This window comes from Entelurus aequoreus, linkage group LG10, assembly GCF_033978785.1.
Source record: "Entelurus aequoreus isolate RoL-2023_Sb linkage group LG10, RoL_Eaeq_v1.1, whole genome shotgun sequence".
In the NCBI taxonomy this organism is placed as follows: domain Eukaryota; kingdom Metazoa; phylum Chordata; class Actinopteri; order Syngnathiformes; family Syngnathidae; genus Entelurus; species Entelurus aequoreus.
The window spans coordinates 57,605,804-57,622,739 of record NC_084740.1 but is presented as its reverse complement, the minus strand read 5'-3'; the positions used below and the strand labels follow the sequence as shown (position 1 = coordinate 57,622,739).

The window sequence follows — 16,936 nt, the reverse complement described above, 5'->3', positions numbered from 1 at the left end:
AGTATTGTGGCCGTTTTATTGTTCAGCATATAGTTTGCATATTAATGAAGACAAAAGGATTATTCTGCTCACTTAACAGACGCAATCCACTTTGCACACGTGTAGTAGATCAGCTCTGCGTGTGCTATCAGGTTTGCACGTGTTTTAGTACACGCAAACCTTTAGTAAATCAGGCACTTAGTGTTGACTCGACAGTTGGAATTTGTTTTAATCAGCCCCTTAAAGTCCTCCAGCAGCTATACAATTATAAAATGATGTTGCTGAATAGAAGATATGTCTTCATATTTTTTTAAATTTCTGAACGTCCAAAATTTTGACACACACACGTAAGGCGGAGGATTCTCGTCTGTCCATCGTCTGTCTTTGCAGCAAAAGCACTGATCCTGCAGCCGTGTGTGGAACTGTCAATTTGCACGTGCTAAATAAAACGCTAAATAGTGCTCGCAAAACGGTGATGAGTGTTGATAAATCACATTGCGTGTGCTAAATAATTATATTTGCATCTTCTCCTCCCAGTATTGTGGCCGTTTTATTGTTCAGCATATAGTTTGCATATTAATGAAGACAAAAGGATTATTCTGCTCACTTAACAGACGCAATCCACTTTGCACACGTGTAGTAGATCAGCTCTGCGTGTGCTATCAGGTTTGCACCTGTTTTAGTACACGCAAACCTTTAGTAAATCAGGCACTTAGTGTTGACTCGACAGTTGGAATTTGTTTTAATCAGCCCCTTAAAGTCCTCCAGCAGCTATACAATTATAAAATGATGTTGCTGAATAGAAGATATGTCTTAATATTTTTTTATTTCATATCATCCAAAATGTTGACACACACACTTAAGAGGATTCTTGTCTATCCCTCGTCTGTCTTTGCAGCAAAAGCACTGATCCTGCAGCCGTGTGTGGAACTGTCAGTTTGCACGTGCTAAATAAAACGCAAAATAGTGCTCGCAAAACGGTAATGAGTGTTGATAAATCACATTGCACGTGAAAAATAATTATATTTCCATCTTCTCCTCCCAGTATCGTGGCCGTTTTATTGTTCAGCATATAGTTTGCATATTAATGAAGACAAAAGGATTATTCTGCTCACTTAACAGACGCAATCCACTTTGCACACGTGTAGTAGATCAGCTCTGTGTGTGCTATCAGGTTTGCACCTGTTTTAGTACACGCAAACCTTTAGTAAATCAGGCCCTTAGTGTTGGCTGGAAATATTGCCAGCGCTGTTAGATAGAATAATAGGTGATCACAGTCTTACAGTATGTTCCGAAAAGGGATAGTTTCAAAATAAAATTCCTGGGGACACGCCAATGTTTTAATTTGGGGTCTTGTAAATGCTGTGCTGTACGCGTGCTGGCATCAAATACAGTGTATTGTTCCTTTAGGACTCGCAGTTGTACCTTTCTCCAGATGCAGTAATAATTAGGGATGATACTCGAAACCGGTTTTCCCGGTTGTTCGATAAGAAAAGAACCGAGTCCTGGGACTCGAATCCCTTTTTGAGAACCGGTACCCGTTAATCGAGACCACTATAGTAAAGAAAAAGAGTTGATTCTTTATTCGAATCCCGTCCCGACCAGAAATGCTCCGTGTGACATCACAAGAAATGGCGTCACGTAGCTCAGTCATTAGGCGCAGATAAGGAAAGCAGGAAAACAATGAACGGGAAAAAGCGCTCCAAGGTGTAATAAAGTTCAAAACAAAAAGGTATAATCCAATGAATAACTTTACTGAGAGATTTGAGCAGGGTAAAAACACATGACCAACACTTTTACCACCAACAGGGAACATAGCAACCAGGCTAGCAACGCACCTCCTTTACGGCAGCTGTCGCAACGTTCTTAAAGCAACCACAGCACATACATATATATACAACACATCTCCCTTTTTGAACTTTTGTTTTTCTTTCCTTGTAAACAAAACAAAATCACACTGTATATGTGTTGACTGTCTAATTATAAATAATGCAGACGAGGCGTGTTGGCTGAGTTCTTGATGTTTACTTTCACAGCGTGCTCATAACCTCATTCTTAGCTGCCGGGTGGCGACATGCAACAACACTTTTCGGGGCTACCGCGCATGCTCGTCACTCCCGTTGCATGCTGGGTAGTGTAGTTGTTATATTCCCTAGCTCGGGGGTCGGCAACCCGCGGCTCTAGAGCCGCATGCGGCTCTTTAAAGCGCCGCCCTAGTTGCTCTCTGGAGCTTTTTCAAAAATGTATTGAAAAATGGAAAAAGATGAGGGGAAAAAATATATTTTTTGTTTTAATATGGTTTCTGCAGGAGGACAAACATGACACAAACCTCCCTAATTGTTATGAATCACACTGTTTATATTAAACATGCTTCACTGATTCGAGTATTTGGCGAGCGCCGTTTTGTCCTACTAATTTTGGCGGTCCTTGAACTCACCGTAGTTTGTTTACATGTATAACTTTCTCCGACTTTCTAGGGCGTGTTTTATGTTACTTCTTTTTCTGTCTCATTTTGTCCACCAAACTTTTAACGTTGTGCGTAAATGCACAAAGGTGAGTTTTGTTGATGTTGACTTGTGTGGAGTGCTAATCAGGCATATTTGGTCATTGCATTAATGCAAGCTAATCGATGCTAACATGCTATTTAGGCTAGCTATATGTACATATTGCATCATTATGCCTCATTTATAGGTATATTTAAAGTCATTTAGTTTCCTTTAAGTGCTCTTAATTCAATTTATATCTCATGACACACTATCTGTATGTAATATGGCTTTTAATTTTTTGCGGCTCAAGACTGATTTGTTTTTTGTATTTTTGGTCCAATATGGTTCTTTCAACATTTTGGGTTGCCGACCCCTTCCCTGGCTCATAACATCACATCTTTCCCCCTATAAAGAAATAATGTTTACTCAATAAAGTGTATTTCTTTTTTTAGCTTTAAAGGCCTACTGAAATGAATTTTTTTTATTTAAACGGGAATAGCAGATCCATTCTATGTGTCGTACTTGATAATTTTGCGATATTGCCATATTTTTGCTGAAAGGATTTAGTATAGAACAACGTCGATAAAGTTCGCAACTTTTTGTCTCTGATAAAAAAAAAACCTTGCCTGTACCGGAAGTAGCGTGACGTTGTCAGTTGTCCGCTGCTAATACACCGATCCCACCTACAACTGTCTTCTTTGCAGCCTTCATTGTTCATTAAACAAATTGCAAAAGATGTCCAGAATACTGTGGAATTATGAAATGAAAACAGAGCTTTTTGTATAGGATTCTACGGGGTACCATAACTTCCGTTCGTCACGCGCATACGTCATCATACCGCGACGTTTCAGCCGGATATTTCCCGGGAAATTTTAAATGTCACTTTATAAGTTAACCCGTCCGTATTGGCATGTGTTGCAATGTTAAGATTTCATCATTGATATATAAACTATCAGACTGCGTGGTCGGTAGTAGTGGCTTTCAGTAGGCCTTTAACTTTTAATTTTTTTAGCGTTGTAACCACATTTGCAAACAACTTTTCTCTTCATAGAATTTTCTTTCAATAAAGAAATAAAGTGCAAAAATGTCAAAGCATCATAACAAACAGTTATGTTCCAATAGCAGCAGAAGTGCACTTTTTGGAGAGCTGTATTATTTTCAGTTTTGTGCCCAAGGGACTGATTTTATTTAACACTATATTATTATTTATACACCTATAGTGATCACAGAGACAGGTTGTTACTGTATATATTTGTTTTTCTGAAAAATCCCACTTAATATACTTTGGGTAACAACAGTCAATATTTTTTTTTTTTTTTTTTTTTTTTAGGGGGGTAACAGTCGATATTTATTTATTTATTAGATTTTATTTTTTTCTTATATAATAAAAGTGAGCTTTTGTTAAACCAAATATTGTGTGTTTTTTTTTCCATATACAACAACCTATCTGGACTCGATAAGAGAATCGATAAGGAATCGGTTCGATAAGAGGATTCGATAATAGGCTCGAACTCGATAATTTCTTATCAAACATCATCCCTAGTAATAATGGCATGCATCTATCTCCGTCAGGTATGTGGGGCTTTCATGACAGAGACCTGATGCTGAGGAAGTCCCTGTACACCATGATGAAGAGTGGAGCTGAAAGAGACGCTCTGAAGAGGAGGTGGAGGTGGCAGCAAACCCAACAGAACAAAGAGGTTGTGGAGGAGTGTCCACTGTCACACATTCTACCACAAATGGCTGATAATCTTAGAATCTTCTCAGAATTAGGAGCGCTACTTTCGAATCAGGCTTTCTCATTAGTAGCTGTAGGTTGATCAAACCTCTTGGTTGGAAATAGCGCCACTGAACGATGAAAGCAATAGTGTGCATGCATGCATGTGTGTAGGCGAGCATGTGCTCACCACAGTTATGTTGCTTGTGCAGTCCGGCCTAGTGTACACCGAGGAGGAGTGGGAGCGGGAGTGGAACGAGTTGCTCAAGTTAGCCTCCAGCGAGCCTCGCACGCATCTCAGCAAAAACGGCAACGCGAATGGAGGGTAAGCCGTCTCACATTTATGTTTCTCCCACAGTGATGCTTTAAAACAGGGGTCACCAACGCGGTGCCCGCGGGCACCAGGTAGCCCGTAAGGACCAGATGAGTAGCCCGCTGGCCTGTTCTAAAAATAGCTCAAATAGAAGCCTCTATTTTTTAAATTGTATTTATTTACTAGCAAGCTGGTCTAGCTTTGCCCGACATTTTTAATTCTAAGAGAGACAAAACTCAAATAGAATTTGAAAATCCAAGAAAATATTTTAAAGACTTGGTCTTCACTTGTTTGAATAAATTCATTATTTTTTTACTTTGCTTCTTATAACTTTCAGAAAGACAATTTTAGAGAAAAAATACAACCTTAAAAATGATTTTAGGATTTTTAAACACATATACCTTTTTACCTTTTAAATTCCATCCTCTTCTTTCATGACAATTTAAATCAATGTTCAAGTAAATGTATTTTTTTTATTGTAAAGAATAATAAATACATTTTAATTTAATTCTTCATTTTAGCTTCTGTTTTTTCGACAAAGAATATTTGTGAAATATTTCTTCAAACTTATTATGATTAAAATTCAAAAAAATTATTCTGGCAAATCTAGAAAATCTGTAGAATCAAATTTAAATCTTATTTCACTGGTTTAAAAATGTAACTTAGATAATGGGTTTCACAATGTAAAGCGCTTTGAGTCACTAGAGAAAAGCGCTATATAAATATAATTCACTTCACTTCACTTCACTTCAAAGTCTTTTGAATTCTTTTAAAAATTTTGTTCTGGAAAATCTAGAAGAAATAATGATTTGTCTTTGTTAGAAATATAGCTCGGTCCAATTTGTTATATATTCTAACAAAGTGCAGATTGGATTTTAAACTATTTAAAACATGTCATCAAAATTCTAAAATTAATCTTAATCAGGAAAAATTACTAATGATGTTCCATAAATTCTTTTTTAAATTTTTTCAAAAAGATTCAAATTAGCTAGTTTTTCTCTTCTTTTTTTCGGTTGAATTTTGAATTTTAAAGAGTCGAAATTGAAGATAAACTATGTTTCAAAATGTAATTGTTATTTTTTTCGGGTTTTCTCCTCTTTTAAACCGTTCAATTAAGTGTAAATATCATTCATTATTAATAATAGCATAGAGTTAAAGGTAAAATGAGCAAATTGGCTATTTCTGGCAATTTATTTAAGTGTGTATCAAACTGGTAGCCCTTCGCATTAATCAGTACCCAAGAAGTAGCTGTTGCTTTCAAAAAGGTTGGTGACCCCTGCTTTAAAACTATTTGCAAATAAAGGGCATCTCTCAAGGGGAATGCCGTACTCCTATGGAGGTTTGGTGCCTGCTGCAGTTAAGTAAATATACACTAAAGGTCATTTCATGAGGAAGTACAGACAGTTATCATTTTACCACTCTTTTTTTTTTATGACTCACTCTCATAAGTTATTGAATTAGTAATACAATTCGAAAAAGACAAGGGCACATGCTCAGAAAGGGCCAACGTGGGCTGCTTGCGTGGTCTAAATATATACCGTACTAAAAGCGGTGAAGTTGGCACGTTGTGTAAATGGTAAATAAAAACAAAATACAATGATTTGCAAATTCTTTTCAACTTATATTCAATTGAACAGACTGCAAAGACAAGATAGTAAACTTTGTTATTTTTTGCAAATATTAGCTCATTTGGAATTTGATGGTTCAAAAAAGCTGGCACAAGTGGCAAAAAAGACTTGAGAAAGTTGAGGAATGCTCATCAAACACTTATTTGGAACATCCCACAGGTGAACAGGCTAATTGGGAACAGGTGGGTGCCATGATTGGGTATAAAAGCAGCTTCCGTGAAATGCTCAGTCATTCACAAACAAATGTCAACAAATGCCTGAGCAGATTGTCCAACAGTTTAAGAACAACATTTCTCAACCAGCTATTGCAAGGAATTTAGGGATTTCACCATGTACGGTCTTAATATCATCAAAAGGTTCAGAGAATCTGGAGAAATCATTGCACGTAAGCGGCTATGCCCGTGACCTTCGATTCCTCAGGCGGTACTGCATCAAAAAGTGACGTCAGTGTGTAAAGGATATCACCACATGGGCTCAAGAACACGTCAGAAAAACCACTGACAGTAACTACAGTTCATCGCTACATCTGTAAGTGCAAGTTAATACTCTACTATGCAAAGCCAAAGCCATTTATCAACAACACCCAGAAACACCGCCGGCTTCGCTGGGCCCGAGCTCATCTAAGATGGACTGATGCAAAGTTGGAAAGTGTTCTGTGGTCTGACGAGTGCACATTTCAAATTGTTTTTGGAAACTGTGGACGTCGTGTCCTCCGGACCAAAGAGGAGAAGAACCATCCAGACTGTTCTAGGCGCAAAGTGTAAAAGCCAGCATGTGTGATGGTATGGGGTTGTATTAGTGCCCAAAGCATGGGTAACTTACACATCTGTGAAGGCAACATTAATGCTGAAAGGTACATACAGGTTTTGGAGCAACTTATGTTGCCATCCTCATGGACGCCCCTGCTTATTTCAGCAAGACAATGCCAAGCCACATTCTGCACGTGTTACAACAGCGTGGCTTCGTAGTAAAAGAGTGCGGGTACTAGACTGGCCTGCCTGTAGTCCAGACCTGTCTCCCATTGAAAATGTGTGGCGCATTATGAAGCCTAAAATAGCACAAGGGAGACCCCCGGACTGTTGAACAACTTAAGCTGTACATCAAGCAAGAATGGGAAAGAATTCCACCTGAGAAGCTTCAAAAATGTGTCTCCTCAGTTCCCAAACCTTTACTGAGTGTTGTTAAAAGGAAAGGCCATGTAACACAGTGGTAAAAATGCCCCTGTGACAACTTTTTTGCAATGTGTTGCTGCCATTAAATTCAAATTTAATGATTATTTGCAAAAAACAATATCCGTTTCTCAGTGTGAACATTCAATATCTTGTCTTTGCAGTCTACTCAATTGAATATAAGTTGAAAAGGATTTGCAAATCATCGTATTTTGTTTTTATTTACGATGTACACAACGTGACAACTTCACTGGCTTTGGGTTTGTATATATTTAGCTGTAAAAATATGCTGTACAATGGGTAGTTTAGTTTTTTTCAGGAACACTAATACAAAAATTCAAAATGTGATGACAGACCACTTAAAAAACCGGATGGAATTTGACAGTTTTTTTTACTGAATGAGACACCCAAAATGTACAAGAAAATAAAGAATGTGGGATTTACAATATTAACTATGAATGATAAAACACCGAATATTAACAACAATTGAACATTGCTCCTCTTTTACTTCTCAGACCACCACCTCGATTGACATTTTTTACAATCCAGCAAAATGCAACAAATGCGGCAAAATATAACACAATGGGTTAAAAAACACCTACAATCTGTTATAATTAGGTATGTCCGATAATGGCTTTTTGCCGATATCCGATATGCCGATATTGTCCAACTCTTTAATTACCGATACAGATATCAACCGATATATACAGTCGTGGAATTAACACATTATTATGCCTAATTTGTACAACCAGGTATGGTGAAGATAAGGTACTTTTTAAAAAAATGAATCAAATAAAATAAGATAAATAAATTAAAAACATTTTCTTGAATAAAAAAGAAAGTAAAACAATATAAAAACAGTCACATAGAAACTAGTAATTAATGAAAATTTGTAAAATTAACTGTTAAAGGTTAGTATTATTAGTGGAGCAGCAGCACGCACAATCATGTGTGCTTACGGACTGTATCCCTTGCAGACTGTATTGATATATATTGATATATAATGTAGGAACCAGATAATAACAGAAATAAACAACCCTTTTGTGTGAATGAGTGTGAATGGGGGAGGGAGGTTTTTTGGGTTGGTGCACTGATTGTAAGTGTATCTTGTGTTTTTTATGTGGATTTAATAAAAAAAACAAAAACAAAAAAAAACAAACAAAAAAAAAACGATACTGATAATAAAAAAAACGATACCGATAATTTCATTTATAATTAATAATTAATAATTACATTTTAACGCATTTATCGGCCGATAATATCGGCAGACCGATATTATCGGATATCTCTAGTTATAATATCACTTTTCTGCAGACTTTGTTGTAAAAAATCTGCTTCCGCCTCTGTCCCTGGCATCAGTGTTACACGCTGGCTGCTCTGGAAACAAACCCCACCCACACTTGCTTGGTGCCTTGTCTGCTGCCAGCTGCTGTGACGGAGATTACCGTAATAACCCGTACAACACCCAAAAGCGCAGATTCCGACCATTAAAATACTTTGTATACTTCAAGACTTACGGCCATTTGAAAACATCACTGCACATCATAATGGCAGCTACACTTTTGATGTTATAGGTCAGGGGTGTCCAGAGTGCGGCCCGGGGGCCATTTGTGGCCCGCAGGTAATTTTTTAACGGCCCCGCGGCACATTCTAAAAATACGATTAAAAAACATAAACAGTGGTATAAAAGAGCAAACAAATGACAAGAAAATGTTGCTATGTTGACTCTAATAACACAAAGCTGTCAACCAGGCTGTTTCTTTCTCTAAAAAATAATAATGAATCAAACACAATGTTATTATGAACTATTGACCTATTCAAGGCTCGAATTACGTCACATTAAATATTCCACTTTGAGATATTTTTTGGGGGAAAATGTTGCATATTTTGTGTTTGCCATAAAAAAAACTACGTTGTTTTTTTTTAAAGAAAGGCCTAAAACGAACAAACAAGAAACATAATAAACAACAATACAAGTTATAATTGACGGACAGATCTGAAGTTGATCTCAGGACTATTGTGTTAACAGTTTTAAAAAAAATTACGATTTATATTTTAACACTTTACTGAGCAGGACCCTTTTGGATCCCCAATAATTGTAGTGGGACTTTTTTTTTTTTTTTTTTTTAAGTGTCATTGCTCAAAAAATAATAATAAATTAAAATCAATGTTGTTATGAGCTCCAATTATTATACAATCTGAAATATTCCACTTTAAAATTTTATTGGGGGAGAATATTGCATATTTTGTGTTTTTTCCATTAAAAAAACATGGTTTTCTTTGACAAAAAGGGCATACACCTTAAATCTTAAAAACATTTTTTTTATATTGACAGATAGACCTAATGTTGATCTAGAGATTTAAACTTTGAATAATAATAATAATAATAATAATAATAATACAAAATAATGACACATTTTTAAAAAACATTTTTTAACCTAAACCCTTTGGGCACCCCGGGATCAAGCCTGAGTGGAGGCCTAAATGTATATTTTTTATACATATATTGTATTGGTTTTTAAAATAAAAAATGTCAAAATGGCCCCCGCTTGCTTTGATCTTTCAGTGTGCGGCCCTCAGTGGAAAAAGTTCGGACACCCCTGTTATAGGTCTAATAAAAACTATGTGAAAACGTCCGGCGGGCCGGATTAAAAATCTTTATTAGCCTAAATTTGCCCAGGTCTGGTCTAAACCGTGGGCAGCACGGTGGAAGAGGGGTTAGTGCGTCTGCCTCACAGTATATAATATATACTGATATACCATACTATTATATTATACACTACCGTTCAAAAGTTTGGTGTCACATTGAAATGTCCTTATTTTTGAAGGAAAAGCACTGTACTTTTCAATGAAGATAACTTTAAACTAGTCTTAACTTTAAAGAAATACACTCTATACATTGCTAATGTGGTAAATGACTATTCTAGCTGCAAATGTCTGGTTTTTGGTGCAATATCTACGCCCATTTTCAGCAACTATCACTCCAGTGTTCTAATGGTACAATGTGTTTGCTCATTGGCTCAGAAGGCTAATTGATGATTAGAAAACCCTTGTGCAATCATGTTCACACATCTGAAAACAGTTTAGCTCGTTACAGAAGCTACAAAACTGACCTTCCTTTGAGCAGATTGAGTTTCTGGAGCATCACATTTGTGGGGTCAATTAAACGCTCAAAATGGCCTGAAAAAGAGAACTTTCATCTGAAACTCGACAGTCTATTCTTGTTCTTAGAAATGAAGGCTATTCCACAAAATTGTTTGGGTGACCCCAAACTTTTGAACGGTAGTGTATTTTTATATAATATATACAATGTATAACACATCCCAATTACTATAACAAATCCCAAATATGCTCAATTTGTTGTTTTGCACTAAAAACATAAATTGTTGGAAAATGTCTTTCCTATGAATTTGTTTTAGTACAAACATGCATCAAATTAAAATAAAGTTTTGATTAAAAAAGCATTACAATTGTTTGATATAAATAACAAATTAAAAAGTGTGAAAAATGTAATGGAAGAGAAGGTTTCAAAATAAAATTCTGCTTAGAATTTAGCCGGGTTTGGCGGCCCTGCTTATGTCTAGAACTTTTAGGACAGTGACAGTGTCTTTATATGTCAGTCAAGCGTAATTTGTTTGAGAAAAATTGTTGATACTGAATTTTTATAGATTGTTTTACTAAATAAAACACTCGATATGTGTATAAAGTACCGTTTTAAGGACGAGGGGGTTTGGACAAAGTGACATAATTGAAAATATAACCAAAATCTTCCATGCTAAAAAATTCAATCCCCAACCTTTCCTATTGCAAAACAGTAATTGAAGTACATGCTGTCAGTTGACATGTTACTGTGCCATCTAGTGACAGATTGTGGTATTATTCATCTCAGCCCTCCCTCCTACTGACTTCCTTGTTGCATAAACAAGAATGCAAGCAGGTTTTTTATAGCAGATCGGAAACAAACTGGTTTCCTCCGCCTCCGCACACAGAAACCATCATCATGGTTTCTCATTTCCGTTCTCCAAGCAGGTGTTATGTGTCGGCGTAAAAAAAAAACGACTAACCGTGTGTAATTTTAGCCTGTTGTCAGAAGTAAGAAGTAAACAACCTCCCATTTTAAACAGCATCATTAGTTTGGTTGTTCTAAGCTGTCATTGAGCTTGACTCTAACACAGTAATCAAGTTTGGAATGTTTGATGGTCCGACTGTGAGAGGAGTCCCTAAATGGGATGAGTGGGAGTCGCATATTAAGAGGCTCTTCATTAGAGCTAATTTGGCGGCGTAGGCTGTTTGTGTGCGCCACAACTTAATTGTTGCACATTTCCTTGTTCCCTTGTGTCTGAGCCTTCTGCCTCCGCGCTTACTTTCGCTCGCTTTCATTCAAACACGTGTCGAGCCTGCACAGATGGACCTATTGTTGTCCCGCCAGGTGAAAGCGGTGAGATCATGCTTAGCCGATACATTTCCTATTTTTGCGGCAAGTGTGCTTGCACCCTGGACTGCTACGAGACAAGCTCTACCAGCTCAGCGGGCCCGACTCACTCTGCAGTTGGATCAATGACTTCCTGACGGACCGAAGACAGCACGTGCGGCTGGGGAAGATTGTCTCGGACAGTCGAACCACAAACACTGGTACTCCTCAGGGCTGTGTACGTTCCCCCTGGCTCTTCTCCCTGTATACAAACTGCTGCACCTCCAGTCACCAGTCGGTAAAGCTGCTCAAGTTTGCGGACGACACTACTCTCATCGGGCTCATCTCGGATGGCGACGAGTCCGCCTACAGGAGAGAGGTGGACCGGCTGGCGTCCTGGTACAGCCTCAACAACCTGGAGCTGAATGCCCAGAAAACAGTGGAGATGATCTTGGACTTCAGGAAAGTCAAAGCCCCACCATCCCCCCTCACCCTGATTGACTCTCCCACCCCCGTCTCCATTGTGGACTCCATCCGTTTCTTGGGCACCACCATCAACCAGGACCTCAAGTGGGAGCCGACCATCAGCTCCCTCATCAAAAAGGCCCAGCAGAGGATGTACTTCCTGCGGCAGCTGAGGAAACTGAAGGTGCCGACCGAGATGCTGGTGCAGTTCTACTCAGCCATCATTGAGTCCATCCTCACCTCCGCCATCACCGTGTGGTTCCCCGGCGCCACAGTCCGGGACAAGCATCGACTGCTGCTGAGAAGGTGATTGGCTGCAAACTCCCACCCCTCCAGGACCAGGAGGCGTGTAGGTCGGATCACAGCTGACTCTTCTCACCCTGGACACAAACTATTCTCCCCTCTCCCCTCAGGCAGGAGACTACGGTCCATCCAGACCCACACCTCCCGCCACCTGAACAGTTTTTTCCCCTCAGCCATCAGGCACATGAACAATAACAAGATGTGATAGCTCAGTTACAGATATGCTACCTCAGTAGAAGCATTTAAGTACCATCTTAAAACTCATTTGTATACTCTAGCCTTTAAATAGACTCCCTTTTTAGACCAGTTGATCTGCCGTTTCTTTTCTTTTCTTTTCTTTTCTATTCTACTCTGCTCCCAACCCGGGGTGGACCGCTAGCCTGTCCATCGGATGGGGACATCTCTACGCTGCTGACCCGTCTCCGCTTGGGATGGTTCCTGCTGGCCCCACTATGGACCGGACTTTCGCTGATGTGTTGGACTTTCACAATATTATGTCAGACCCACTCGACATCCATTGCTTTCGGTCTCCCCTAGAGGGGGGGGGGGTTACCCACATATGCGGTCCTCTCCAAGGTTTCTCATAGTCATTCACATTGACGTCCCAGTGGGGTGAGTTTTCCTTGCCCGTATGTGGGCTCTGTACCGAGGATGTCGTTGTGGCTTGTACAGCCCTTTGAGACACTTGTGATGTAGGGCTATATAAATAAACATTGATTGATTGATTGATTTATATTCTGTGTTATATGTGTTTTATGTTGCACCATTGCGGCAAGTAAAATTCCTAGTTTGTGAACCCGTTCTCAAACAATGGCAATAAAAACTCTTCTGATTCTGATCTGATTCTGTACCGACTCGGGAACTTGAAATCCTGCGTGTTTCTATCTGCAGGGTGGATAATTCAGAGGATCCGGTCTATGAGAGCCTGGAGGAGTTCCATGTGTTTGTGCTGGCCCACGTGCTCCGCAGGCCGATAGTGGTGGTGGCCGACACGATGCTCAGAGACTCGGGAGGAGAAGGTAGCCTTCGCCTTGTCTTGATCTTTCCGATAATAGAGAAATGTCCAACTCTTAACGTTGTGGTCCTGACTCCTAGCGTTTGCTCCCATCCCGTTTGGGGGCCTCTACTTGCCTCTGGAGGTGCCTCCCAGCCGCTGCCACTGCTCCCCGCTGGTGTTGGCTTACGATCAGGCGCACTTCTCCGCCCTGGTGTCCATGGAACAGAGGGACCAGCAGCGAGAGCAAGGTAGAAGTGAGCTTCATTGCAGATTCTTGGTGTGATCTACAGGGACTGGCAGTTTAAAGACCTACTGAAAGCCACTACTACCGACCACGCAGTCTGATAGTTTATATATCAATGATGAAATCTTAACATTGCAACACATGCCAATACGGCCGGGTTAACTTATAAAGTGCAATTTTAAATTTCCCGCTAAACTTCCGGTTGAAAACGTCTATGTATGATGACGTATGCGCGTGACGTCACTAGTTAAATGGAAGTATTCGGACACCATTGAATCCAATACAAAAAAGCTCTGTTTTCATCGCAAAATTCCACAGTATTCTGGACATCTGTGTTGGTGAATCTTTTGCAATTTGTTTAATGAACAATGGAGACTGCAAAGAAGAAAGTGGTAGGTGGGATCGGTGTATTAGTGGCTGGCTGTAGCAACACAACCAGGAGGACTTTGACTTGGATAGCAGACGCGCTAGCCGACTCTAGCCGCCGACCGCACGGATGATCGGGTGAAGTCCTTCGTCCTTCCGTCGATCGCTGGAACGCAGGTGAGCACGGGTGTTGATGAACAGATGAAGGCTGGCTGGCGTAGGTGGAGCGCTAATGTTTTTATCATAGCTCTGTGAGGTCCCGTTGCTAAGTTAGCTTCAATGGCGTCGTTAGCAACAGCATTGTTAAGCTTCGCCAAGCTGGGAATTATTAACCGTGTATTTACACTACCGTTCAAAAGTTTGGGGTCACATTGAAATGTCCTTATTTTTGAAGGAAAAGCACTGTACTTTTCAATGAAGATAACTTTAAACTAGTCTTAACTTTAAAGAAATACACTCTATACAATGCTAATGTGGTAAATGACTATTCTAGCTGCAAATGTCTGGTTTTTGGTTCAATATCTACATAGGTGTATAGAGGCCCATTTCCAGCAACTATCACTCCAGTGTTCTAATGGTACAATGTGTTTGCTCATTGGCTCAGAAGGCTAATTGATGATTAGAAAACCCTTGTGCAATCATGTTCACACATCTGAAAACAGTTTAGCTCGTTACAGAAGCTACAAAACTGACCTTCCTTTGAGCACATTGAGTTTCTGGAGCATCACATTTGTGGGGTCAATTAAACGCTCAAAATGGCCAGAAAAAGAGAACTTTCATCTGAAACTCGACAGTCTATTCGTGTTCTTAGAAATGAAGGCTATTCCACAAAATTGTTTGGGTGACCCCAAACTTTTAAATGGTAGTGTACATGTCCATGGTTTAATAGTATTGTTGATCTTCTGTCTATCCTTCCAGTCATGGATTTATTTATTTTGTTTCTATCTGCATTTGAGCCCGATGCTATCACGTTAGCTCAGTAGCTAAAGAGCTTCGCCGATGTACTGTCGTGGAGATAAAAGTCACTGTGAATGTCCATTTCGCGTTCTCGACTCTCATTTTCAAGAGGATATAGTATCCGAGGTGGTTTAAAATACAAATCCGTGATCCACAATAGAAAAAGGAGAAAGTGTGGAATCCAATGAACCCTTGTACCTAAGTTACGGTCAGAGCGAAAAAAGATACGTCTTGCACTGCACGCTAGTCCTTCACTCTCACGTTCCTCATCCACGATTCTTTCATCCTCGCTCAAATTAATGGGGTAATCGTCGCTTTCTCGGTCCGAATCTCTCTCGCTGCATTGTAAACAACGGGAAAATGTGAGGAGTCCTTCCTCCGGTGACGTCACGCTACTTCGGGTACAGGCAAGGCTTTTTTTTAATCAGCGACCAAAAGTTGCGACCTTTATCGTCGTTGTTCTCTACTAAATCCTTTCAGCAAAAATATGGCATTATCGCGAAATGATCAAGTATGACACATAGAATGGATCTGCTATCCCCGTTTAAATAAAACATTTTAATTTCAGTAGGCCTTTAAGGTGTTGTGTGCGAAAGTCATTGCTTCCGATTCAGGTTGGGAGATTGTGAGTGGTCTGGCTGTCCTGCTGGAGGTGAATAATGAATGAAATAGCAGCGGAGCTGTGTGTGATTCATTATTGAAAGATGCCAGTTAGCAGCAGGAACATGAGAGTGGCCAGAAAGTGGGCGGGAGGTTCACTTCTTTTTTAGCACTAATACCGTATTTTTCGGACCATAATGCCAGGGCTCGAATTTAACCACGGCAACTGCGGCAAAAGCCGCGACCGCCCTCGTCATTTACCGTAAGCCCTACAAATTGACCAACATTTGCGGCAAGAAAATGTTGTGACCGCTCTTGACTCTTTACTTGTTAATGGACGAGGGATGTAACAATAAACGGTATAATGATAATTTGCGATACAATTCCAGACGGTTAGTAATACGAAGTATGCGCACTAGCGGCGTTTGGCTTGATAATCATGGCGGACGAAGGACACAGACTTTGCTCGGGAGATTTCCCCTCGGAGTAAACGGAGCCAAGCGCTTGGTTTAACGTAATTTCCCCTCACTTCCCGCCGCACGTTCAAAAGCGCACTGCTGTGTTTAGATGGAGACAGGTGTGGACAACATTGGAGACACTTGTCCCCACACTGAAAGTATACAGCGAAGGAGAAAGCAGCAGGTGATGTGTCGTGAACGTTGTCACAACTTGTTTATAAAGTCTTTACTTTGTTTACTGGGACGTTCACTCCTTCTTTATTTAACTGCAGACTGTATCAGTGTTCAGTTAACATCAACGCTAGCTAAAATGTTTTGTCGTCTCATCAAACTGAACAAAGACTGTTAAATTCTGTATTCGATGTGAGAGTTGTCACTCCTCTTTAATTTTGTTGTACTGAACCAAGGGAAGAACAAAGCTTGTTTATTAGACTTCATCTTCATTAGCCAAACTGCTTTTTGTTTTATTTTGATATCAAAAAGTAAACACAAGGTTTTTTTTTTTATATTACTTGTGTTTTTTTCATGTCACAAAGGTATTACTTCAAAAACCATTCATGTGACACAGCATTTTGTTAATGTGTTATTGTGTATAGTTCATTCCTATATGACATATTTCTGCTCAAACTCTTCATGGATCTGTCCCGATACATCATCTACATGTACATATAAATGTACATAACTTAAAAAAAATAAAATTAAATGATTTTTAAAAAATACCTCTCTCTATCAAAATGTAAAAATAGAGATAAAGGCATCATGAATTGACAAAAAGCTGACACGTTTATATTAATAATGAATTAAAAAAAAAGGTTTATATACATATATATATATATATATATA

The 16,936-nt window shown here is 39.3% G+C and overlaps 1 protein-coding gene across 1 annotated transcript in view; it reads left to right on the top strand.

Annotated features, from left to right (window-relative positions):
* Positions 1–16,936, top strand: part of otud7a (OTU deubiquitinase 7A) — a 123,891-nt gene that overhangs the window by 71,894 nt on the left and 35,061 nt on the right. Inside the window, exons 7-10 of the mRNA XM_062061281.1 lie at positions 4,038–4,165; positions 4,395–4,507; positions 13,363–13,490; positions 13,567–13,716. Coding sequence (XP_061917265.1) covers positions 4,038–4,165; positions 4,395–4,507; positions 13,363–13,490; positions 13,567–13,716 — 519 coding nt within the window. The remainder of the gene's footprint in view (positions 1–4,037; positions 4,166–4,394; positions 4,508–13,362; positions 13,491–13,566; positions 13,717–16,936) is intronic.